The sequence below is a fragment of the Sander lucioperca genome, chromosome 13 (assembly GCF_008315115.2).
Source record: "Sander lucioperca isolate FBNREF2018 chromosome 13, SLUC_FBN_1.2, whole genome shotgun sequence".
In the NCBI taxonomy this organism is placed as follows: Eukaryota; Metazoa; Chordata; class Actinopteri; order Perciformes; family Percidae; genus Sander; species Sander lucioperca.
The window spans coordinates 30,694,229-30,719,237 of NC_050185.1; the positions used below are offsets into that span (position 1 = coordinate 30,694,229).

At 38.8% G+C, this 25,009-nt stretch overlaps 2 protein-coding genes and 1 long non-coding RNA gene across 3 annotated transcripts; 2 read left to right on the forward strand and 1 right to left on the reverse strand.

Annotated features, from left to right (window-relative positions):
• Nucleotides 1–539: 539 nt before the first annotated feature.
• htr3b (5-hydroxytryptamine (serotonin) receptor 3B) lies at nucleotides 540–10,611 on the forward strand. The gene is made up of 9 exons (XM_031308236.1): nucleotides 540–960; nucleotides 1,689–1,852; nucleotides 3,000–3,044; nucleotides 3,453–3,562; nucleotides 5,342–5,511; nucleotides 6,208–6,365; nucleotides 7,251–7,461; nucleotides 8,395–8,604; nucleotides 9,867–10,611. The coding sequence occupies exons 1-9, from the start codon at nucleotides 927–929 to the stop codon at nucleotides 10,130–10,132; spliced, it is 1,368 nt and encodes a 455-aa protein (XP_031164096.1). The 5' UTR covers nucleotides 540–926; the 3' UTR covers nucleotides 10,133–10,611.
• LOC118493008 lies at nucleotides 9,526–19,963 on the reverse strand. The gene is made up of 2 exons (XR_004894940.1): nucleotides 19,584–19,963; nucleotides 9,526–10,223 (listed from the first exon to the last, which is right to left on the reverse strand). It is a non-coding gene; the product is annotated as an uncharacterized LOC118493008 (long non-coding RNA).
• htr3a (5-hydroxytryptamine (serotonin) receptor 3A) lies at nucleotides 13,567–23,349 on the forward strand. Its single transcript, XM_031307991.2, has 9 exons — nucleotides 13,567–13,823; nucleotides 14,808–14,971; nucleotides 16,120–16,164; nucleotides 17,445–17,554; nucleotides 17,661–17,830; nucleotides 19,778–19,938; nucleotides 20,466–20,676; nucleotides 21,232–21,468; nucleotides 22,425–23,349. Exons 1-9 carry the CDS (start codon nucleotides 13,754–13,756, stop codon nucleotides 22,733–22,735), a joined length of 1,479 nt encoding a protein of 492 aa, XP_031163851.1. The 5' UTR covers nucleotides 13,567–13,753; the 3' UTR covers nucleotides 22,736–23,349.
• The last annotated feature ends 1,660 nt before the right edge of the window (nucleotides 23,350–25,009 follow it).

The following is a 25,009-nucleotide window of genomic DNA, read 5'->3' on the forward strand; positions in this document are numbered from 1 at the left end:
GCGCGCTCTCACAACGTGACGGGACAGTTTTTAACGTAATACAATACTTCCGGTGTCTGTGACAGATTTTAAACCATATGAGTGGTGGAAATGTTACTAAATACATTTACTCGAGTACTGTTAGCCTACCAGACTGTGAAACTGCTTCATACATCACCAGGCTGTCAGGATGCTGAACTCTCTCCCCTCTGCCTCCAAAAAGTCTGGACTGTAATTTACCCTTCTCACACACAGCACTAGCCGTGAGAACTTCAGCACTAGCCACTTACAGAACACTACAAAAACTGCTGCTAATTACTCATCGTGGTACTTGCACATCTTTTAATTTCTATTTGCACTACATTTGTTTTATTTGTTATCATTACAGTATCTTTGTTATTGATCTGTACCTTGTTATTGTCCTTGTTGGTGCCTCAAAGCATCTGAAAATATGTAGTTTGTAATGTATCCTATACTGTTCCCATTCACTTTATGATTCCGAGTGAAATATTTAAACCCAAGATGCGTTGGTGTTTTCTTATGGCTGCATCATTACATCTGATGGAAATATTCTACATGTCCCGTGCATCATCCCATTTCCCTCATCTTTTGCATCTTTAGGGTCTTTTAAAAGGATCAAGCATCATGACATGCTCTATTTGGTGTGTTCTCGGCTGGGTTAAAAACACCTTTACAATAACAGGTAAGTACACTAATACACTGGCACTAAAAAAAACCTTCAGGGAGTCATGTATCACCTTACCCGAGCAGTGGAAAATCAATATCAGTGCGACCAAAATGTCTGCACTTCCCTGCTCATTGTTCTTCCCCTACACAGAGTACCGCGTCTCTTGAAACTGTGGATATTTTTGTGTTAACAGAGCGGATGCTTTGATATGACAATTGGATAATACCATCTTAAAGGTTGATATATTTTTTTTAGCTTGATGTTTCTTATTTTGTTGACGCTGATGTTCTCAGGTAAGATGCTCTTTTTGGCTAAAGAAATGACAAGACAATTGCATTTTCTATTATGATGTATTTATTTGTAAATTCCAAATAATCTGAAGGGTTTTGTTCCAAAGATTTCTCCTTTGTGAAAGTGTCCATCAAAATTAGGCTGGCTATAAAGTTTTCAGATGTCTCCAAGAACATTGTTTGCTCTCTGGAGCGACTCTGTTAATTTTACTTACATTAGGTCAGCAGCCAGTCTCTCATAGTTTCAGTTTCAGTAGTGTATCATGGTATTTTTTCAAATTTTTCGTGTGACACATGCGCTAATGACCGCATTGGTAAAGAAAAGTTATTGTATCCTCTTAATCACTGATTATCCTAAGGCACCACAACCATCGGTACCATCAGTATGCACTCTATTGCATTGTATAGAACCACTGCTTTATGATAAATTATGCACAAGTTTAAGGAGCTGATGGGGTCACATTTCACTGGAATTGTACATCGATTTCACATGACAAATAAAAGTGATTGATTGATCCCTCAAACTTTTAGTAAGGCTGAACTAACTGGGTAAAACTGAGCCGAGGGGCCCTTGCTGCCCCCCTCCTGGATCGTTTCTGTTTTGTGCTTAGATGGTACACACAGTATCACTAAACCAATTAGCATTTAATCAAATTACCACAAACAAATTCCCTTCGGGGGGGCCCCATGGCCATGCGTTGCCCAGCTGGTAATTTATCTTTTCTTTTCAGCTCATCTGGCTGAATGTGTGCCAGAGAAGCCGAAGAGATCAACTCTGAATCAGCTGACCAGGACCCTCCTCAGGAAATATGACTGCGGAGTTCGACCTGTTCACAACTGGACCAGTCCTACCACTATCTACATAGACCTCATACTGCAGTCTGTCCTTGACGTGGTATGCAAACAATGCTATGATCAGAATCACAAAAGGTTTTATTGCCACAATAAGTACACTTATGTGGAATTTGCCTAGGTGCATACATAAATAAACAAACAAACAAACATATTAAACATTAATATGAAATAAACAATAAATACAGAAAAAACAATTATATACAAAGTAACTGTTGCATAAGAAAAAAGGCTGAATGGGTTGAGTGCAAAATTTGCAATATACAGTCATGTGAAGAAATTAGGACACCCATGCTTAAGTTGACTAAAAAGAGGAATAAAAAAATCATCTTTTGGAAATTGATCTTAATGCCTTAACTAAAAAAATGAGGAAAACACCAATTTTCTTTGTGAATGAATAATGTATCGTAAATAAATAAATGTTTTTCCTTAAAATACAGGGAGCATAAGTCAGTACACCCCTATGTTAAATTCCCATAGAGGCAGGCAGATTTTTATTTTTAAAGGCCAGTTATTTCATGGATCCAGGATACTATGCATCCTGATAAAGTTCCCTTGGCCTTTGGAATTAAAATAGCCCCACATCATCACATACCCTTCACCATACCTAGAGAGTGGCATGGGGTACTTTCCATAAAATCATCTCTCAATGCAAATCAAACCAGCTATAAGGCTAACTGAAATAAAACCATGCCAATCTCTAGGTATGGTGAAGGGTATGTGATGATCTGGGGCTATTTTAACTATTATCCTGTATCCTGGATCCATGAAATAACTGACCTTTAAAAATAAAAATCTGCCTGCCTCTATGGGAATTTAACATAGGGGTGTACTTACTTATGCTCCCTGTATTTTAAGGAAGAACATTTATTTATTTACGATACATTATTCATTCACAAAGAAAATTGGAGTCCTTAAAGGTTGGATTTTTCCTCATTTTTGTAATTAAGGCATTAAGAGCAATTTCCTAAAGATGATTTTTTTATTCCTCTTTTTAGTCAACTTTAGCATGGGTGTCCTAATTTGTTCACATGACTATATAGTATATGCAATGGGCAGATGTAAAGTCCAGGATAAAGGTTAGTGCAAGTGTAGTGACTAGGGGATCTGATATCATCACAAGTCCACAGAGTCTTAATATAAAACAAGTATTATTAAAAAGTATCATTAAGACTTTCTCCTTTTCGCAGGATGGAAAGACTCAGAGCATAACTACAAGTATTTGGTACAGACAGGTAGGTTGGCTTCTCATTTCACTCAGTGTTTCCTCTTGGTTTCTCGCTGTAAAGCTTCAGGAAAACAAGCATTTTGCTCCTCCATAAAATCAATCTCTTCAAAATTAAAAGAGCTCCAATTATCTACCTCCTCAGTGACCGACTTCTACTGTAAGCATTAAACAACTTATGCAATACACTGTTTTTTATTTTATTTTAGAGTTTCTTCAGAATATGCTACAAGCCTTGGGAATTTAACAGCAACTGTCTCATCTCAGTGTGTGTGAATTATTCTAATACACTTCATTTTTAGTAACAAAAGCAGTTAAGTTTAAGTTTTGGTTTAAATGTTTTTGTAAATATTTGCTTCCCATTTCCATATGTGGTACATTTTACGATTTTAGCACAAACCTCCTCCTCTGTTTTCAGATCTGGACAGATGAGTTCCTGGTTTGGGACCCAGAGGAGTTTGATGGCATCAATGAGATCTCACTGTCATCTGATGCCATCTGGATACCTGATGTTATCGTAACCGAATTGTAAGAAATTACTCAAACGATCCTAAAACATTTTAGTCACAGTCTACAGCAGGGCAATCTTTTTAATATGAAGTGCCAATTTACAATGTTCTTGTTAATCAGTGTGCCATATCAGCATTACATTTGCCATCATCTACCGAGCCTGCTCAGGAAGTGTTATTTTTTCCCTTTGTGCTGCATTCTGTGATGAAGCCAATCAGAGGCAGAGTAGGGTCTATGCAGAATGCCGATAGGTCTTAACGTTCCTCCCAATTATGTCCTCTGCTCTGCTTCTGTCCTACCTATTTGTGATTGGTGTTGCAACTGCTCAAGGAAGAGGTGTCAAAAGTATTCACATTCATTACTCAGGTAGAAGTATAGATACTAGGGTTTAAAAAGACTAATGTAGAAGTAACAACTCAAGCTTTTTTTACTCATGTAAAAGTGTAAAAGTACTGGTTTCAAAACTACTTAAAGTATAAAAGTAATGTAATGGATAAACAATATCAATATGCTTTTTCAAATTAGACGGCGAGTTTTGGAAACAATTAGCTTGTGGTACTTGGGTGTGCAGATCTTGCAGCGCATTCGAAAAGGAGTTGTTTTTGGATCCAACCATTTCGAAAAATTCTTCCAGGTACGGCCAGGGATGTAGAAGGGTTGGCTGGTCTTCCTGGCTACCAACCTCTTCGCTGGTGCTTGGTCGGGACATTTCGCTTGAGTTCTCTTGAGTCTCTGCCACGGATATCTTCGTACTAGGTTATAAATGTCTGCCATTTCCTTGCTGGAGTGTGACGTGATTTGTGTCGTGCAGGTGCGATGGATCGCGTACAAACCAATAGGGTGTCGGAATGGTATATGTTTATACTTCTCATCCAACCACAATCAAATTCACTCTATCTGGATGGCGCGATTTATCTGGATAGGTTTTTGGTTTCTTTTGGTGTTTTTTTGAACGATGACAAGCCGGAATAAAAACAAGCTGAACTGAAATAGTAGTAACAAGGCTATTTTTAAAATGTAAGGAGTAGAAAGTACAGATAATTGCGTGAAAATGTAAGGAGTAGAAGTAAAAAGTCTGCTGTAAAATAATTACTCGAGTAAAGTACAGATACCCAAAATTTCTACTTAAGTAAGGTAACAAAGTATTTGTTACTTGACACCTCTGCCCCAAGGTGATACTTGAAGTCATATATTAAATCCAATCAAAAGTAAATTTGAATTCCACAGAGACCACTTGTGATAAACATGTGATCATTCATAGCACTTGGACTAGTCCATATCCACCACGTTCCACTTCCGTGATTACTCCGTTGCTGCCGGAAATTCCGCCAGATGACACTCTTTTCAGCCGGATGTCCATTACCTCTCGCTTTCTTTGTGTTGGAATTTTAAACTTGATTTCTGAGGACTATGGTTAACTGCTCCTCAGATCTCTGCAGGGTAAATCCAGACAGCTAGCTAGACTGTTGAATCTGAGTTTTCTGCTGCACGACTAAAACAACTTTTGAACGTACACTTTCCACCAAAACAAGTTCCTTCCAGAGGCTATTTTGCAGAGGCACCGTGGCGATTGTGATTGGTTTAAAGAAATGCCAATAAACCAGAGCGCGTTTTTCTCCCATCCCAGAATGCTGTATGGACTAGCCAGACCCTCCTCCGCAGCGCTGTGGAGGAGGGTCTGGCAATGCGAGACTACACTTGGACCACCAAATGGCCACCACAGCCTGGCTGGTCTCACATTCTGCCCTGTTATCCACGTCTTCCCTTTCCTCCCCTGTCTTTCATGTGTGCTCCCAGTGTGGATGAGGGAAAGTCCCTACCCATCCCCTATGTGTATGTCAACTCCTCTGGCTCAGTGAAGAACTACCGGCCCAAGCAGGTGGTATTGGCCTGCAGCCTGGAGATGTACGCCTTTCCATTTGACAAGCAGAACTGCAGCCTTACCTTCCGCAGCTGGCTTCACTCAGGTGTGTTTTCTGCTTTTGATGGGGTCTATGTAAACTTAATAGCTTTTCCCAGAGCTTTCAACAGCCTTCATTAGTGAATTTAGTTTGCTCAGTTTTTAAATCAAGGGGCCACCAGGAGCTTTCCAGTAAGACTCCCTCGTGTGTCTGGGTGTGCCAGAATTTTCAATAAAAAAAAATCATCCCTTCTCAGAAACCATTTCAACACCTTAATATCTCTGCTAGTTCACCCTAAAGATGGTCAATTGTCTTGTTTTGTCCACAACTCAAATATATTCAGTTTACTGTCACAGAGGAGTGAAACTAGAAAATAGTCACATTTTAGAAGCTGGAATCAGAGAATTTTTACTTACTGCATAACTGAGCAAACTTCCACTGATAAACGGTAAGATGCGGTTGAAAGCTCAGGACAAAAAAAGTAGTAAATGAACCTTGAGTTGAGATCATTTTGTGACACATTCTTCATCAGTTGCTTACCAGCTGAGGTGGTTGGACTCTGATGGATACCAGCAGGAAGAATGAAATAGAAAGACAGGATATACAATTTCAAATATACCTTGTTTGCACATCTTTAAATGAAATCCATAAAAACACACTCTGTGTGTTTACTGTGAGGCAAAAGTGACGAACTTGATTCAAAAGGAAAAGCAAATATTTAAAGCTTTCCTTTTTGTCCTTCATTATCTCTCCCTCTTGCAGTGAAGGAAATAGACCTGGCGCTGTGGAGGAGTGCAGAGGCCATCGCTAATGATAAGAGGGAGTTCATGAATGATGGAGAATGGGAACTGTTGTCCATTCCTTCCAGCTACTGGCAGATCCACCAAGACAACACTGACTATGCCCACATCCAGTTCAATGTCTGTGCTTCATTGTCTCAATCGTGTACATTCGTCACATTAACAGAGGGAATTATTTAAATTAGTTAAAGTGAAGTAAGAGAGTACAAAGGTACAATTGTGACAGAAACCATACTGTCGAATATTTGAATATAATCCCTATATTCCCGATGTCTAATGGTGTAGTGTTGTGGAACAGCTCTGTAACAAGTAAGCAAGTAGCTGCACTGGGATGGCGGTGATTGCTTATCGATGGTGAGCCCTAAACTGTAGTCCCTCTGTGGGTTAGCCCCCCTCCGCACTGTGCGGTGGAATTGTAAAGTGTAAAGCAATTGGCTGCGACCTTCATGGATCGGGCTAGTGAGCTAATGCCAAACGATGAGAGCGAGACCCTTTCTGGCAAGTAAAAAGACAGATAGAGAGGGAGGCTGATAGACATGGGAGGGTGAGCGACCATAATGAGACTGTCTCAGTGGCTGCCTGATCAATGGACCTCTTGTTAGTGGTGAAGAAAATGGCCCCATAGCCCATCGCAGGTGGAGCAGCGAGGGCTGCTATTTATTCAGCTCAAAGAGCGAAAAGGCTTTCTGATAACGGAGCATTTCATGGCTCACTGGGATATTGTTATGCTCTGGCAGTTTTGTAGCTAAAAGGTATTCATGCCATATGAAAAGGGTTTCTCATGGAAAATGCTTTTGTCCATTTCCAGTTCTGAGAAAAATGTTAATTTGAACTAAACTTGATAAAGATCTGTAAAAGTAACAGCTATTTCAAACCCCGGACAAATAAAAGCAAAAACTATCTGCATGGCTAGACACCACTAGAGGGAACATGTGTTTGAATAAATGATATTATTTCAGAGTGTGTCCATCAGATCTCAGCTCTCTGTCCTCATCTGTCATTCAGGTGTTGATCCGCCGGCGCCCCCTGCTGTATGTGGTGGGTCTCCTCATCCCCAGCATCTTCCTCATGCTGGTAGATGTGATCAGCTTCTACCTGCCTCTGAACAGCGGTACACGCATTGCCTTTAAGGTCAGCATACTGCTGGGCTACACCGTCTTCAGAGTCAACCTGATGGATGACCTGCCCGCCACAGCAGTCAGAACTCCACTCATAGGTGGGATGTTTTATGATGTTTGTTGTTTAGATCATTTCAGTATATTTGTTTAGTTTTTTTTAACCATTCTATCAATTTTTCTTTGTTTATAGACCCAATTCTTTTGTCCTCCTTCAGTTTGGTTGTCATTATGTCCGTCACCTTGATTTTGTCTGTTTGGTATACTTTAAATTAAAATAAATGGACAATAAATTTTGTCCGGTTGTTGTTTATTTTGTTGTTATTGCATATTGAAATTTCAATGAAACAATATCAATTAACATTCCAAAATGCAGCCTTAAATAGCCTTAACTCCTCTATAATAATACATTTTATTTATATAGTGCTTTACATGGTACTCAAAGACACTTTACAGTAAAACCAGCACATTTAGCACATTAAAAACAGATAAGCAATAAAACCAACACATAAAACAAGCATATTAAATAACATTAAAACCAGTAACTATCAGGTGAGAAATGTAAGACTATTATATGTGGAAAGCTAATCTGAAGAGGTGTGTTCTGATTAGTGTTTTTAGTGTCCAGGTCGATACAGTCACGGATGTGTATGGGTAGGGAGTTCCAGAGGGAGGGGGCTGCGATGGTGATAGCTCGGTCACCCCAGGTACGGTGCGTGGTCCTGAGTGGTGGGGAGAGGAGGTTTACATCAGAGGAGCGGAGAGTAGAGTTCCTTAGAATGACATCAATAAACGGTACAGAGCATTCTCATGTTTACCAGCCCGGCCTGGTTTATGATGTCTAATAGAATAAAAAGGGATGAAAGAGAAAAAAAGAACTGGGTCATATTCTTAGTTTCAGTCCAAGACCATTTCAATAAAAAAACTATGTGATGACACTTAACGTAACGTCTTACTCTTTGTATTGACCATAATGTATTGTGGAAGTAGCCAGTATTGGGAGCTTTTCTGTTTTCTCTCCCATCTCCATCCAGGTGTGTTCTTCGCGGTGTGCATGGCCATGCTGATGCTCAGCCTGATCAAGTCTATTCTGGTGGTGAAGCTGCTCCACCACAGTGAGAAGGAGGTCAGGCAAATGTCAGTGTCTGCCTGCCTGCTGGACAAGTACGGCTCAGCTTGTCACGGCTTCACAGAGAGCGCTTTAACCTCCATTAAGACCCTCGATCACATCAACCTGTCCGGTGGTAAGCTACATGCTCAAAGATTGAGATTTTCCAAAAGTCCTGCTGACAGGTGTGTTTTTGCTTAATGCTTCACCAAATCAAAAGGTCTGTTTGCAAAAGACAGGTGTTTATGGGAGTCAAGGGAAAAAGAACACTTGGATAAAAGGAAGCCAAGGCACCTTGTCGGCGAGAAAGCTTGAACTCTAAAAATCTAAAACATTTTGGATGCTACAGATGTTCTTGTATTGTCCACACAAATGCATTTTGACTAATGCATGGAAACAGGCTGTCCTTATGAACCATTCGTACATATAATGTAGCTATGAAAAGTAATACACTGTAATTTGTATGTATTTATTACTGTATGCACCACAATGACTGCCGCTTTATAAGTGCGCGAAGATCCGCGTAGGGAAAAGGTCGGGGTAGATTGTTGGGTCTTAAAACACAGGGCTTTCAAGTTGGGGAGCAGAGTTCGTGTCCCAGAAGGAGTTAAGGGCAAAACACACGACTTTCACCCAGGAAACGGGTGTTCCTGTCCCAGGAGTAGGACTTAAGGGGGCCGGTGTTTTAACCCAAACCACAATCTTTTTTTCTAATCTTAACTAGTCATTTTGTCGGCTAAAATTAACGGAAACGCCCGCTGATAACCGGCATGTGACCGTCCGTTGGCGTAATTTCGTAGGATACCATACGAATTGTTGTGCATACGTTTTCGTACGATATCATACAAACCTGTTCAAGATAATGTGTTGCAGATGGAAAACAGGAGTGCGTTGACTTGTGTTTTAATGACTAGTAATATTTGTTAACCTTTGGTTACTTGACAACTTTGAAAACTGTTTGGTTACCACAGTTCTGTGCTTCATATTATGAAATCATCTCAGAGCTAAGATGATCTTAAACTATATATACACTTCAGCTTGAGGAAGTTTTTTTTTTAACAAAAGCATTTATAAGACTCTTAAGACAAAGAGTCGGAGGAGCAGCTGGTTGTGTAAGTATTTCTTTTTCTCTGTAAAATCCCATCTAAAAGCTTTCTATTAATAATGATAAAAGAGGAGGAAGAGCTGTTCTATGGCCAGCTGCCCAACAACAACAACAACAACAGATCAACAGTCTGTATCAAAGTGTTTGGAAACTGAGCCTTTTTGAAAGTATAGCAATACTGATGTCAAGAATCCATGATGATTGGTTTCAATTGTCCACATTTATTTATAGAAACTGAATGAATCTATACTAATTGTTCACATTTTAAACTAGAATCTTTGATCTTCTCATAGATTATGAGCTTGAGCCCTCACTGGAGGAGGATCTGCTGTCCCTGAATGAGATCCAGGATGCTCCATCTGGGCTGGAGTGGCTTCTCCAGGAGCTGGTTTCCCTCCGCTTGGCTTTATCCCAGGAGGACAATGAGTCTTCGGCTCAGGCTGAATGGCTTGCCCTCTGCTCGAAGCTTGACTGTTTCCTGTTTCGCTTTTACCTGTTGGTTCTGGCCTCGTATGCCGGTACACTGCTGATGCTCTGGGCCAGTTGGAGCTTTGCCTGACCGCACAATCAGCGACTTTGTGATGTTCTTATGTGATGTTAACCATATCTACAGTGATTCTGCATTCAGTACTTTATTCTGTTGGAGAATCCTAAATATGTTACAATGCAAAAGGAAGGATGCAGAAGTATTATTGTAGACAGAATAATATGTATTTAAAATATACTTCAAAAAGTGGTCCTGTTTAATTTCCCCTCCCACAATAGTTTATAGAATAGGATACATTTTATGTTTTGTGCTGATGTTAACCAATGCTTTTAAAATATATCATTACAATTGATGAATTGAATAAATTAAGTTAAGGCAGAGCACTTAAGTCGCACGCTTGCTTGTTAGTATCATTTCGTTCATAAATGTTCATAAAAGTGGCCTTTATAAACTGGGTCTATTACTCTTCTGATTCACCACTTCAACGCCAACACTGATTGCTGTGCAACTTCCTTCTCATGTCATTAAAGCTTTCGTATTATCTTGCTGAATCTTGATTTCTGTATCTGACGCAGTACACTAAGTGTTTGGGGATTAGCTCTCTCAGCAGAATCCCCATCGCTGCTCGTATTCATTGAGAGCTCTCAAACAGCAGAGCCTTTTCCACCAAATCTATTCATGCTTGCTTTCATGCTTTCTTCGCATGAGTTTTTTTTACCGAACTTCAGATAATTCGATTGACAAGTGGATGGAAACTTAGCTAGAGACTAAATCTGTTCAGCTTACAGATCATCTAGTCTGTTTATTAACATCAGCAACAGATCGCATGTAGAGCATTTTGACAGCTACTCTGTCTTAATAAAAACAACCGGAGACTGTGTACGAGCTGATATATGGGTCTGATAACATTTTATTAAATCAGAATCGGACCTAACAGGATGTGAGTGTTTCTGTGACTTCCTGTTCAGCCCGAAGGCTGCTGGAAATGGCTGGAAACTGCCCGACTTGCCGCCTGCTCTCGTCCACTTTACAGGCGAGACGCAGTTCATCTCAAACGAGCCTAAATATTATGTTTGCCTATCCTCCAGATATTGCACTGCCACTGTATAGCAACATTATAGTTAGAGACAGACATTATTGTATCGTCTGTTATCATGAATTCCAGACAGTGTAGATTTACTCAAGGATAATGTATAATAAAGCAGCTCTCTGGAGAAAATCCTCAGTGCCAGTGTGATGTTATGATATTGTATTCATACTTTAATCTCCATCCCACAGCCACAAAATAGATCAATAAAACCCATTCAAAGCTCAGCTGCTGTGTCTCTATTCCCTGTTGGTTTCCTAATAGTCATGACTAGAATATCAAGAGTGCATCATAGCAAACTTGCTGGTGGAAAGATCCATATAAATGCAATTTTCACAGTACGTGTAAACCTCTTCTTCCAGGGGATCTGGTTACATGATGTTATGCAACCAAGCTGAAGATAAATGTTTAATCAATGCTGTGCTCCTGTCTGTATGAGGTAATGGCTGTACGTCAAGTTCAAGGCTTTATGTTTTCACTTTGTTGTGAATATGAATGTCATCCTAAAGTCCAAAATTATTTTGTAATAAAAGAAAAGCCTTTAAGCTGGTTGTTTTGTGAGTATAAACATATTACATGACAGAAGGAAAATAAAAGCCTTATAGAATCAAACCAAACAGGAACCTGTCAATTCTTATTGCTGAATTACATCAAGTCATGAGAGATCAGTATACGTATAGATTTTAAAAGACAGCAATGAGCCCTCAGAGGCTGCATTGTTCATGTTCATGCAATGTTCATTATATTTGCATTGTGAGAAACAGTTTCATTAGCTCAAAAAGCAGGCCACGTTTGCAACGAGATATCATGACTTCGCGTAAACATACACGCCACTTTCCTAAAGCCACGTGGTGTGTTATCTGTACGCATTTTGAGCTATCCGCGTGTATGTCTATGCTCTATACAGTGGACGGCAGTCTGCAACATCACGGCGTAAACATACACGCCACTTGGCACTTTCTAAAGCCACGAAGCGTGTTATCGCCAGGCTACGTGTTATCGCGAGGCTATGGTTGGGTTTAGGAACGTAACACGCGGGTTGGGTTTAGGAAAAGAACTGATTGGGTTTAGGAAAAGAAGAACGGGGTTGGGTTTAGGAAAACAAACGTGGAAAGGAAACTTCACATGCGGGACAGAAAGTCACACGCAGGACGCGATCCCCGTTCTCCTGGGTGAAAGTCCTGTGTTTAGATTTTCGCCCTTTCATACTACTCGCTACATTCGGACAGACCTGCCCCCACTGCTAAAAAAAAATCCTAAAGGAAATGCTGCTAGAGCAATTGTTGATACTGTTGCTGTCCTGTGTCTCCAAAATGGCAACAATTTTATGAGCTAAGCTTTGGGGCATTGATGCATTTTTCAGATAATCCAATGGGGTTTTTACCTTCACCAAGAAGGTTCTGTTTTTGTTTTTGGTTCAGTTTGTCTGTTTTTTGGTTTGGTTGTCTGTCAGCAGGATTATGGAAAAACACTATTTCCCGATTGTCATGTAACTTGGTGGAAGGGTGTAGCATGGGCCAAGGAAGAACACATAACATTTTGGTTCCGATCTGAATCCCCGGGCGGATACACAAATTATTTTTCACTTTCGTTAACAAAGATAGAGCATGCATTCATGTGGTGTCGGAAAAATTGGAGAATGAGCTGGGAAAGTTCATCCTGCATTAACATTGTGAGATAGGGCAAGCCATGGCGGTGCTCCGTGCTCTTCGAGTGCCCTTCAAGTTTAAAATGATTAATCTTAGGAAGTATGAGCATTTTCTCGTACCATTAATGAAAACTTCATCTTTCAGTCTATCTGAAAAAATGATAAACAAATTTGGAGATGCATAGTTTTTACTGGATAAGCATATGTGTTTTGTCACTGGCCTGCACAGAGCCCTGACCTCAACTCCATCCAACACCATGTTGTTTTAAACGTGCTATAGAAATAAAGCTTGACTTGACCTTTGAGATGCATTGGAACGACTGCAAACCAGATCATGTTGCCCAACCTCTAGTGGCTGAATGTAAGACAATATTTTTATTCACATTTTCCTATACATCATGCACACACAAAAGAAAATTCATTTGATTAAATTATTTTCTTTTTAATACTGGCAGCCTCAAAAGCCTTCAACATTTAGGATATCAATATTAAGAGAGGAAAATAAGCAGGCCACTATGGCCACTGTGGGTTTTATGTGATGAAGGCCAAATAATTAAATGCTGAAACTTTGCTGTCAGTGAGTTAACACTCTTGCCTGACAGTCTCTTAATTGTGCTAAATCACTGTAACACATTGGCCTGGTGTTGGCGTACTACATAATGAAATGATTACTCAGACATGACAAACGATCCGGTCACTAGCTTTTATTTCTGCGGTCTCTCAGCTCCATTTATCTCAGAGAGCTGCTGCTTTATTGAACAAGGAGTGGCGTCAGAGCAGATGGATACACCCTTATGAGCTGAGTGACACTAACAAGGTTTTGATAGTGGATGAGAGTGAAGTGATGGATATAGTGGATGGATATGGAGGATATGGGTGTCAGGCATCCCGAGGCCTTTCATCAGAGCAGCCGGCAGACTACCACAGCAGGAGAAGAAAACACAGGTGAACTGGCACCATGAGGCTCTCGTCAGCCGGGACAGCACTCATCTTCCTTCTTATTCAAGGAGCATCAAGAGCCTGCACAGGTACAGTACAGCACCTTCTGTTTTACACTCCATTATATGCTTTCAAACATTTACCTGATCTTAGTAGTAGTAGTATCTACAAGGTTATTTATCAGATAATTTAAGATCGCATCGAAGCAAAAGCAAAATAAATAACATTTTATACCCAATTACAATACATTTCATTTTAAACACATCAATATAATGTCTAATACACAATGTATGTTGTACTGTGTTTTGTCATTGTTATAAATTATTAGTTTTACAAATGTTATTTGGTTAGAATGGTGAATTAGACGAAGGTTACCAAGCCATAAGGGATGAATGGCACTGTTTGTTTCTAAATACAGTATATAGCTTTAAAATATAGATGTTGCATTTCTTGTTTTGTTTTATTTGTATAAATAAATACTGCCAATAAAACTGATACTTACAAAACCGGGATAAGAGTTATCTTGAGTTAAAGTTAGTGGCATGAAATATATCACATTTCATTGCATGGAAATGCAATTTAATATACTGTGGCACAACAAGTGGCGTTGCTAACAGTCATCCAGCTAGGAACATTTACTAAGTATAAATACAATTTTTAAATTAATTATTATTTCATTTTCCGATTGTTTTTACGCTGTTTTGATGCTTTTCACTTTCTTTAAGGTCCAGTTTTAACTTGAATAGAATTCAGTTATTTAGTTTTTTCTGCTGCCGTTTAAACTGTGCAACACCTTTTATTTACAATTAAACACTATCTACATTTAAAAAGCATTTTAATCAGCGAGATCCTATTATTATATTATTCCAATGAAGATAAGGTTTGCTCATTTGTGATAAATTGTGTTTACACAAAGGTCTACTGATAAATAAATGTATTTAAATGTTTAATAGCTTTTTATTTACTTATTCAAAAATGTTCATCTCCTGCTGACAATATAAGAGACTGAAACTGTATGTTTGACTTCTTTATGTCAGTGCACATAAAATGATTCGTATTGTATACATTTTCAGTGAAGAAACTGGGCAGCAGCACAGGAAGATTTGCCAACGCCACATTAGTGCGGCTATCTGAGTTTTTGAGTGCGGGATATAAGAAGGGAGTGAGGCCAGTGAAAGACTGGAGGACGTCCACTATAGTGGCCATAGACCTCATGGTTTACTCCATCCTCAATGTGGTGAGTTACACACAACCACAATGTCACACTAACCTGCAAACAGTGAAGCGCAATGCAGTGTTATTTATACTATTTACTGTGTCATGACTCCTTTTATTATTGTTTTATACGCCATCTGGATTACACATACAAACATGTGCAAACCTCATTGAGGCTTTACAGACTTAATTTGATTTGTAACACTTATATTAATACAGAAAAATGAATGGATTAACCTCCTACGGGCCCTGTGGCAAAAAATTAGCTGCCGGTTTTGTGCAGACTGTACTGGCCCCAGGTTTGCTGTGTGGTAATTTGATTTAACACATTCATTTAGGACTACGCATAAACACAAACCTTGAGACAGGGACTCTCTTCAAGGCAGGGCTTCAAGATTATACACCAACCAACTTAATCACTAAGACTGGAGTCTAGTTCTGGAGTTCAGGGGCCTATAGGGTAGGGCTGTGCAATCATATTGAATTTTAATTGCGATTACGGCTCCTAAATATCATAAAAAAACATTTAAACACTTATTTTGTCTTCTGTTCTGAATGAAAAGTATTAGGGGAAATTTCACAGTTCAAGGTGTTTTCACTGTTGATTCCTTTAACTGTTTTTTTAAGTTCAATAAATGCAACATATTTCCAAAAGTCAATGAGTAATCGTGTTAAATAATCGTGATTATGATTTGTTTTCCCATAATCGAGCCACACACACACACACACACACACACACACACACACACACACACACACACACACACACACACACACACACACACACACACACGGTTTTGCATCTCATTTTTTCAAATATGCAGAAGCTTTTCGATTAAATATGCTCAGGGTGGACCAGTAGCTCCCTCTTCTACAACTTACAAGAGCCGATGGGTTTAATTAATTAAAGCATATATGTTTTAGAATATTTTTCAATTATTAATTTGAAGCTTTATTTAAAATAACTCCATAAACAAGGTGTTACATTTCAATCTGTAAATGTTGTAACTATAATATATTAATTGAACAAAGTATGTATTTTATAAATACTAAACAATGAATAAAATATACAATGAATTATATTACAATATACTGAATGTAAAAAATATTTTATCTGAAAGATAAAATGATTCAAACTGAAAACAGATGTCTTATTGTGTTCCACTGCAGGATGAGAAGAACCAGGTTTTGACAACATATGTGTGGTACAGACAGGTAAAACAACAATAAAACTATTAAAAACTCCTCACTCCTAGGTTGCTTACTGTAGCTACTTTGGTTTACTGCATGATTACACTATCAAATGTTAGATCGATTCAAACATTTTTTGTGATTACAATAGCAAATGTAGGGTCATTTGTGATTACATTTAGTCCTTTGACAATGGCATTTAATAATTGTGTGAGATGTGTGTATTGTATACCTCTTCAAATCCAGTTTTACCTTATGGCTATACAGTACGCATGGTGGGATTTGCTGGGGGGGATGGGTGGGATTCCCCCCTTTCTTGTCTACATATCCCTGCCTCTGCTGAATTTTTTGTATTCCCAGTGGGGGCAAAATGTATCCCCCTCTCAAAGCGATCAATGCTACTTCACCAATAGACCATATATTAATGATATACCTAAAATAGAAGTATTTTAAACTAAAGCGCTGTAGCGTGAACAGTCTATAGTGTGAGGGACGATAAAATCCGAGCAGCAGTTGCCGGTTGCATTTAGTGACTACAGAGCTCCGGGACGCCGGCTACCAGCGGCAGTTGTTTAGCCGCCAATAGGTGACGGTGAGCTGGCTACAGGCACCGCCAGATATTCAGTGCAGAATAAACAGACTGAAGACCACAACGCTGATTGTACAACACAGCACTGAATGAACGGCTAGCTAGTGTGAGCATAAACGTATGTGTGCATATGTGTAATTATGTATGTATGTATGTATGTATGTATGTATGTATGTATGTATGTATATATATAGCAGACTTTCTATGTTTTAAACCAATGTAACTTCTGATTTTTATTTAGTTGTTGCTGTGAGCATGATTTCAATAAACTCAAACTTAAGTTTAGGCGCCAAAATGACTAGTTAAGTTTAGGAAAAAGATTGTGGTTTGGATTAAACATTATCGAGGAACGAACGAGCGTTTCCTGGGTGAAAGTATTTTCTTTTCGCCGCGAGGTGATCTCTGCTCTCCGATTTGAAAGCGCTGTGTTTTATGTTGACACCACGTTGTGCTATTTCATTTTGAGATTATTTTTCATTGAACATTGAAGTTCATAAATAAGTTTGGGCATGGCTGGCTGAGTGGCACTCTATCCATGGTACTGAAATGGGGATGTAATTATTGCATGTTTTGTTTCGTTGTGCATGATCACAGATCGCACCCTGGCTATATGACTTCACAACATTATATATATATAAACGTGTATTTTCTGTTACTAAGACACAAATGCTATAATATTTACTAATTTAGCTTATTCCATTCTTCAATATTTTAGTCATGGACGGATGAATTCCTGGTGTGGAACCCAGAAGACTTTGATGAAGTCAAACAAGTTTCTTTACCTACCAATAATGTGTGGGTGCCTGACATCCTCATCAATGAGTTGTAAGAACGGCTCCTGTTGATTATTTCCGCTACTGCAGTTATTCTACCAGGGTCTGTCTTTACTCCTCAACTAATTGTTGTTGACATTTTTGTCTCTAACCTGCAGTGTAGATGTGGGGAAGTCTCCAGACATACCTTATGTCTATGTGACACATGATGGACTGGTGCGCAACTATAAACCTATCCAGGTGGTCACAGCCTGCACTCTCAACATCTACAACTTCCCGTTTGATGTCCAGAAATGCAGCCTCACCTTCCAGAGCTGGCTACATACCAGTAAGACATATTTCACTTACTTCACACACATTTACAGTACAATGTGTGATTCAACTTTTGTTTTGGGTAAAACATCACCTGTACAATCTAATTGGTTTTAAAGGGTTCTTCAGACATTTAAGCCTTCATAAATAAATTGAAAATCAATCATCAGGATCTGCATTTGCAGTGCACACAAAAAACTAAATTTTTCCATGTGTGTAGTTTTAACTAGAGGTGTAAGAAAAAAATCGATACACGAGTATCTCGATATTTTATTTTGCAATACTGTATAGATTTTCAAAAAGGCAATATCGATTCTTTTTTTTCTTTTTTTTTACGTTTATGTTGTGTTTAAACCCCCTACCTCTAGATGGCTATGCTGAGACACACCACTAGTCCTAACAGTGCCTAACAGTGCCTAACAGTGCCTGACTTTTTGCTAGAAGCTAACAATGTAGCTATGGCTGAACTTTGGCCTACTTTAGCATATAAACATTAGCTCACTAAGAACCTGTGAACCACAATCCTAAACTGGCAGTTTGATTTTCTGTGTACTGAATTGTTTACCTAAAGTAAACTTCTTTGACTTCTATGAACATCATGTCTTTTTTTAAATATTAGTTTTTCTAAAATTATACTTTAAAAAAATCCCAATATATCGCCTTACGCACAGTATCGAAATATATTGCAATATTTTGAATCGTGACCCATGTATGGTGATACGTATCGTTATTATATTATATATTGCCAATGCACAGCCCTAGTTTTAACAGGTTAAGGTTTCTAAAAATAAGGTCTCCAACTACATAAAAAATTATCGCAAGGTACTTTCCCTAGCTGCATAAGACAGTGTTTCTTTGTTTTAACTCCAAAATGAACACAAAATGGAACCCACTTCCCTTAGAAACAATTTATTAATTAATTAATTAGTTTAAACCAGCATTTAATAACAGTTTATTACAAATTGAGTCCCATTTTCATATCTTTGTCCATCAATTCTATCAGTACTAATAACAATGTATTCACCAAGTTAATTGTGGAGCTCTGTGAGCTCAGTGACACCCCCAATAATAAGAAGAAGAACAATGGGGAAATAAACACAAGCAGTCAGATGACCTGACAGGTTATACACAAAGCCCCCAGGTAAGCCAAACTTATTTGAAAGAGAAAACTAAGGAGAATGCTAAAATTGTTCCCCAAACTCTCCATTGTAAACATTAGGACTGTACCAAATTTGAATGTTGTCAGTCAAATCGGATTTGGCTGTTCAATATTCTATTTCCGTTCATATAGACTATCAAGTAGAGGTGCAACGATGAATCGATTAATCGTTTAGTCATCAACTATTAAATTAATCGCCAACTATTTTGATAATCAATTAATCGTTTGAGTCATTTTTTTATTAAAAAAAATAAGATTTCTCTGATTCCAGCTTATTAAATGTGAATATCTTCTAGTTTCTTCTCTCCTCTGTACAGTAAACTGAATATCTTTGAGTTTTGGACAAAACAAGACATTTGAGGACATCATCTTATGCTTTGGGAAACACTGATCCACATTTTTCACCATGTTTTGACATTTTTATAGATCAAACAACTAATCGATTAATCGAGAAAATAATCGACAGATTAATCGACTATGAAAATAATCGTTAGTTGCAGCCCTACTATCATCATCAATCAATGCTTCATTGAACTGCCAGCTTTTTTTTAACAGAATAATCTGCCATTATGCTACATGCAATTCTGGCAAAGTGGAGAAAAATATTCACTGGCATCAGAAAACAACATCCGGCTCTCTCTTTAACTCTTCTCATTAAGACTTGAGTGGAACAACCGCTCTGTTCTGTGCATCCATGAACTCTCCCCTGCTGTGACATGTGCTTAGAAAGCAGAGTGGAGGGTGAAAGGTAACTTGTTTCCACGGCCGTTTCATGCTGCTCCCGACATTGTGTTCGATCTGTAGTTGATGACATCAACATCACCCTGATGCGAAGCCCTGAGGAGCTCAGGGAGGACAAGAGTGTCTTCATGAACCAAGGAGAATGGGAGCTGCTTCATATACTGTCCAACTACAAGATCTTCAGTGTGGACAATGATGACTATTATGCTGAGATGAAGTTCCATGTAAGTATTTGTAATATTGACTGTACGATTTGTGTGTATGTTATTTGTAGCATATATGTGGGGTGGTGTATCTAGTACACAAACTCACCAAAATAAACAGAGATGAATTAGTCTCAATGGCAATTTCCCTAATTGCTCTTCTAAGATTTACACATCTTACTGAGAAATGACTGTGTATTGGCTAATACAAGCCCCTCACTCCCCTCACACAAATAATACATAGAGCTAAATCTTCCAGGCCTATGTAGCTGGAGTGCAGTGTGGCTTAACGTTACACTACAGTAGAATAATATTCACTCAAACTACTAGTAGACGAAAATACTGCTCAGAACTCAGATGGATAAACTGTTATTTTTACAGTTCTGTTTGTATGGATGAGGTACAACATGTTAATTAGTAACAGTCTTAGAACAAAGCCATGTTGTTCTTTCCCCCTGTTTCCAGTGTTTTTGCTTAGCTAAGCTAACCACATTCTGCCTTTTTTCACAGTACACATATTGACTTGACTTAAAACCTACATTTCCCAGGTGGTGATCCGACGGCGGCCGTTGTTCTACACTGTGAACCTGCTGCTGCCCAGTATCTTCTTGATGGTGATGGACATTGTGGGTTTCTATCTGCCACCAGACAGTGGAGAGAGGGTTTCCTTCAAGATCACTTTGCTGCTGGGCTACTCTGTCTTCCTCATCATTGTATCTGACACTCTGCCTGCCACCGCCATAGGAACCCCACTGATAGGTGACTGGGACCTATTGCTGCTTATCAGCCGTTTGCATTCAGAAAAGGATTTCTGCAAGGAGTGTCAGCTCAGGATTTTAAAATAGTTTGCCTCTAAATTCATGTGTAAATAAAAAAGGAAAGGGCTTTGTAAATTGAGATGTCAGGAGAGCACAAAACAAAATTGAGCGACACTCTGCAAATCAAGCATGCAGGGACAGATCGGTGTGGGCAAAGCAACTTCTGAGAGTGCACTCAGGCTAAATTCAAGCACTAATTTCAGGATTTTGGAGACTATCCCAGCATGCATTGGGTTGAAGGCAGGGAAACAAGTTACTATTACATCATGGGTCTATAACAGTATACCACTTCATGCTCACCTGCTTGTTGGAGGTAGCAATCTCCAAAAAGAGTCTGAACTCAAACCTGCAATCTAATGTCTATATGAGACACTGTCCAAACCAAGTAATTTAGATGTGAAAAGGATGTTGCAATACCCTACTGCTAGCTGCTTTCAAATAATATCTGTAAGAGGATCGTCATCAAACACCTTGTCTCATCTCACCTGTTCTGTAGGTGTGTACTTTGTGGTTTGCATGGCCCTGCTGGTGATCAGCCTGACAGAAACCGTGCTGATTGTGCGTCTGGTCCACAAGCAGGACCTGCAGCCCCCTGTGCCCCACTGGCTGAAGTACTTGGTGCTGGAAAGAGCTCCAGTCCTCTTCTGCATCCACAAGAAGCACCGCCTCTGCTCCACACTGTCCTCCCAGGGCACCGACCTGGAGCACTACAAAGACAACAGCTATGGGACTGGTAAGGTACAGGTCAATGCATGTACGGTAGCCTACAACAGTAAAAAGGTGTTTTCTGGTTTTTCAAACCAAAATCTACAGCAGCAGTATGTTGTTATTAAAACTATTATCACACCACTGTTTTTACACGATGCTAACCATACAGCTAACCCTGTGATTAGTATTTGTCACTATGAAATGAAAACAGACTTGGAAATTGAATTTTGAAAAAAAACAAAAATGAAATAAAAAAACGTAAATGCATAAAATAATTAGTAGTATTTATTCATTAGTATTTTTTTTGTCTAACTGGTTGATTTATGTGTTTTTTGTATTCATTTTTTTTTATTTAAAGCAACACTAGAGAATTTTTTGTAACTTAAAATAATGTTTCCAAAATCGTTTCAGTGGTTCATCAACTCGTAACAGGGTGAACGGCACGGTCTTTGGTGTTTTTTTTGCCCCCAACGTCTCCTCCCAGGCAGCGCGGCAATGGTTATGTTTAGGGTTAAGGTTAGGGTTAGCTGCCTGGAACGCGCCGTTGGAGGCAAAAAACACCATCGAGCGAACGGCATTTGCATTCGCTTTGCGGCTCTCCACCGGCTATAACCGCACTATGCAAGTTTGCCAGATCGGGTAGCGGATCTGTAGTTCGAATGAGACATAATGGGACAATTCCGCTTCCAACCTGTAGGGGGACTGAAGCGGGAAAAGTTCTCTAGTGTTGCTTTAATAATGCTTCACTTTTTTACAGACTATGGGATTGGTAAGGTACAGGTCAACGCATGTACAGTAGCCTAAAACAGTTAAAGGTGTTTTCTACAACAGCCAATTTCACTGATTAGTTTCCCTCTTTGTTTCTTCCTTCTAATGGCACAAGAAGGAAGCTCATTGTTTTTGCTTCAATCTTCAGACCTGCTTCAATGAAATACAAATTTCCAACTAAAATGAAGTCTATACCCTTGTCCTATCCTGCAGCCCAGTGCACCCTGCACCACACCTGTGAGATAGGCCGAAGGCTCAGCCACCATGACAGAGAAGGCGGGCTGCTGGGACTGGGCCTGGCCCCCTCCAGGGACCACACCCCGCCTGTCATGGACAACATCCTGCAGGAAGTGACAGCGATACGCCACTTCCTGGAGAAGAGGGACAGGTGCCGGGAAGTTGCCAAGGAGTGGCTGCAGGTCGGCTACGTGCTGGACGTGCTGCTCTTCAGAGTTTACTTGGTGGCTGTGGTGGCCTACAGCATCACACTGGGCACGCTGTGGTCAGTGTGGCAGGTCGCCTGAGTCTCAGCGCTGTACTGCTGTGGACACAAGCTCAGTGGGTGGAGCGTTGAATTCAAAAGGCCAGAGATAGTGGCTTTATGCCCTGCGTTGCTCAGAGGATACAGGGAGGCACTCGCATAGTAATGGAACAGGGAAAGGCTTGTAGCTGGGGCCTATGTACAAAGGTTAATTAACCAACTACGTTTGCCACTATATCCCTACACATTTTATTATTATAATTACCATAATTTTAGGTAGGTTTAGAGAGTGTTGAAGTCCCATGATGCGATTGCAACCTAAGAAGTTTTCAGGGCCAGCCCAAGGCTTTTTGAGATGCCCAGGCAGAAATGCCCCTAGACACTTATAAATGCAATTATTATTTGTCATTATGAAGGCTTAAAAGGATAGCAGTAGTGGTAACACAACAGACATAGATACTTTAGCTAAGGGAACCACTTTAATGATGTCAGCCCATCTCCCTATAAGACAAACAAACAAAGATGAATATACAATAAAATCAACAAACATCAACCAATACATTAACCTGGTAAAACGTAACTATCTGCTAAGTATAATGTATTTTTTTTTTATATAAAGTGCAAATATACATTTATTTACTTAAACTGTGTGGAAAAAAAGGAAAACTGGGCCACACAAGCATCACTTACTTGTTACTATGTTTTGGTCTGGTTGTGTTTAGAAGAATACAAGTCTTGGGAAAAAGGTTTTGGGATAAAATTAGCTAATTTAAAACAAATATTGATGATGGCCACAGTAATTACTGTCTTTTAAAGGCTACATTGGTTAAAACCTGAGAAGAAAAACCAGACAATTTGTTGTGATAAAGGTCAAACCTGGATATATCAGCATTAATGATACAGTTTAAGAATAAAATTTGGACTTAGAGACAAGTTGGTGAGCAACAGGGTATTTGTACATTATCAAGTATTTGTTGCAGTGTAAAACATCTGTATAAATATATAAAATATGGATCAATAAATAAGGAATTTACATAAGGCAATAAATGCATATTACGACCTGTTTTGCACTACATGTATATTAAGGAAAACATTTGACTGCATGTCCCCTTTCCTTGAATGTCAAATGTCTTACATAAAGATAGATAGAAATACATATTCCCACAGATTGTTGAGGCATATTATTAGTTTATTTTCATGTAATTGTAAATCAAAAGTCTGTGAGTAAAATGATGTAAACTTGTAGCGCTTCAAATCGATATCATGTTTAACGTTAATGTGCCACCTCATGTAATAAAAATAGTCTAAAAACGATATTGTTGAATAGGATTTGGATAACTGTTAATACAGATGTGTGCTGTGGTTTTATTCAGTTGTGTTGCTGTGTCAAGAGACGTGATTATACACATTGAAAGAGAAGGAACGGAATTGTATTTCAATAAATGTGATAATATTTCATCCTTTGCAGTTAACAAAAGTGTTCAGCGACTAAACAAAGTATTTACCATCTTCGTCTTACTTTTATGAAAGGCCACGTGGGCCATATTTATAGAAACAAAAAAGTAATAAAACACATTGAGGTGATAAACTTTAAAATAAATTGAAATATATCCTTGCAGCTCACCCTGTGACAGCATTTGTCACTATGAAATGAAAACAGGCTTTAATAAAAATAAAAAAAATAAATATAAGTAAAAAGTAATAACCGTAACACCATGAAGTCATAAGTAGTATTAATTCATTAGTATATTTTTGTGTTTAACTGGTTGATTTATGCATTTTTTTGTGGTTACGAATCTAATTGTTTATTTAATAAAGCTTCCCTTTTGATTTAATTAGTTTAGTCCCACATGGACTCTGTGTGTTTAAAATGGCCACAGGTGATAAAATCAATTGAGTGTAAAATATTATCTACAAAAGATCCGCCATCACTCAACTGAATCTGTAACTGTAACACATGGCCGATTGCGTTGCCTTGTTTACAAAATAAATGCAAAGTGTGTATTTTCTATGAACGAATCATTTTTTTTAATGGCACAAGTATCCCTGTCCAAAGTCCAGTAAATAATACGTATCTCTGTATTTAGTGCTTTTGTTATTTTTTTTTCAGTTTTCAGATGAACTGAAGGAATAAATGCTCCATGCCTTGAACAGATTCACCTGCATCTTAGGCTAAAAGAATTCACCAAAAAATATCCATCCACCGATTGAGTTATCTAAAAAGAACTTGTGTCATGAATCAATAAATCAATTTGGAGACAGTAAATGACTATGATATATGTATCTAATAAGAATAAAATAATTATTAGGTCTACTG